The 1,830-nt window shown below is 28.3% G+C and overlaps 1 protein-coding gene across 1 annotated transcript in view; it reads right to left on the reverse strand.

Moving 5' to 3' along the window:
• Window positions 1–661: 661 nt before the first annotated feature.
• LOC123005431 overlaps window positions 662–1,830 on the reverse strand; it is a 3,299-nt gene continuing 2,130 nt past the window's right edge. The window contains exons 3-4 of the mRNA XM_044399177.1: window positions 940–1,152; window positions 662–893 (exon numbers count right to left, since the gene is read on the reverse strand). Of these exons, the coding sequence (XP_044255112.1) occupies window positions 763–893; window positions 940–1,152 (344 nt within the window). The 3' untranslated portion in view covers window positions 662–762. The remainder of the gene's footprint in view (window positions 894–939; window positions 1,153–1,830) is intronic.

Here is a 1,830-nt window from a genome sequence, read left to right on the forward strand (position 1 = left end):
AAAATTAAGCTGGTATTAATTTGAGACTACAAACATTAATTTAGAATTATAGGAAATAATCTGAAAACAATAGAATTACGATAAACTATCGGAATAACTGGAACTTTGATGGATTTTTTTTTAATTACTGAAATTATTTATAAATTACGTTAATTTCTTTTGAAATTACTGGAATCCTTTTTAGAATTCTCGGAGATAATTCCTGTTGAAATTACGTTAAATTTCTTGGGATTATCGAATTTAACTTAAAATTACGAAAATTATTTAGTAATTGGAAAAATTAAGTTGAAATTACGGAAATTAAGCAGGAATTACAAGAATTTCGAATTATAAGAATTAATCTGAAAACAATACGATTACGATGAGTTATCGTAATTACTAGAATTTTGGTAAATTTTTTTTGGAATTCTCTTTTGAATTATCAAAAAAAAATCTTTTAAAAATTACATTAATTTCTTAGAATTAATGTGAATTTACAAACATTAAATTTGTATTACTGAAATTAATTTGAAAACAATAGATTATTGGAATTACTAAAATTTCGGTAGATTTTTTTGAAATTATTACGTGAAACTTTTGCAATTACAAAATAATTTCTTTTAAAAATTACTTACCCCAAATTTCTTCGAGAATTACAAAAATGTATTTAAAATTACAAGAATTAATATGAAAACAATAGAATTACGATGAATTACTGGAATTTCGGTAGAATTGTAACAAAAAACATTTTTGAAAAAATACAAATTGTTTGGACGACGCTAACTAGATTATTTTTTTCGGGAGTGTGTAATGGATTTTGTCACGCATTATCATTTGGCCTAGACGAGAAATAGCGTCTTGGTATTCCGTAGCCCCCGCTGTCATTGACCCCAAAGGCCCTCGACAACTTCCAGCTGAAAAAAATTATTGAAAAATGGTAAAAATTGTTAAATTTTGTACCGCAATAAGAAGTCATGTCATCGCCGCCTCGTGATCGCCCTTCACTCTTACCCCCTCCAACACGATTACTGATAACAGCAGGGCGATAAGCGATTGACCGTTGATTGGGTCGGCAAGGGTCACCAGGGAGGCGCACGGGGGCAGGACACGGGGGGATCCCCGAGACCCCCGCCGCCCGCAACAAGTCGTCGTAAGGAGCATCAGGGTATTCCTCTAAAAAACACAAAATTTCTAATCTAAAATCAAAAAAAGTCGGGAGACTGTTAACTCTGGAATTATTAAAATAATCTTTCTTTGGAATTTCTGATATTCTTTTTGAAATTACCGGAGGAAAATTATGTAAACATAGGATGACAGGAATTATAAGAATTACTTTGAAATTGCAAAAATTAAGTTGAAATCATCGAAATCGAGCTGGAATTAAGTTGAAATCACAAGAATTAATTTGAAATTACAACAATTAATCTGAAAATAATTGAATTACGGTGGATTAACAAACTTTCTTTTTTTTTTGAATTACTAGAATTATTCGTAAATTATTAGAATTATTGGAATTCTTTTCGGAATTAGCGGCGATTTCTTTTAAAAATTAAGTTGAATTTCTTAGAACTATTGGAATTAATTTGGAATTTCAGGAATTATTTAAAAATTTCAAAAATTAAATTAAAATTACAAAAATTAAGCAGTAATTAAATTAGAATTGCAGGAATTAATTGAGAATTATAGAAATTAGTTTAAAAACAATAAAATTACTGAAATTGTTTGTGAATTACTGGAATTCTTTTCGGAATTAACGGAGATTTCTTTTAAAAATTAGGTTGAATTTCTTAGAACTGATGAAATTAATTTGGAATTAGAGGAATTATTTAAAAATTTCAAAAATTAAATTGA

This window comes from Tribolium madens, unplaced genomic scaffold (genome assembly GCF_015345945.1).
Source record: "Tribolium madens isolate multiple individuals breed KSU strain unplaced genomic scaffold, Tmad_KSU_1.1 Scaffold_20;HRSCAF=117;Tcas5.2_LG4, whole genome shotgun sequence".
Classification (NCBI taxonomy): domain Eukaryota; kingdom Metazoa; phylum Arthropoda; class Insecta; order Coleoptera; family Tenebrionidae; genus Tribolium; species Tribolium madens.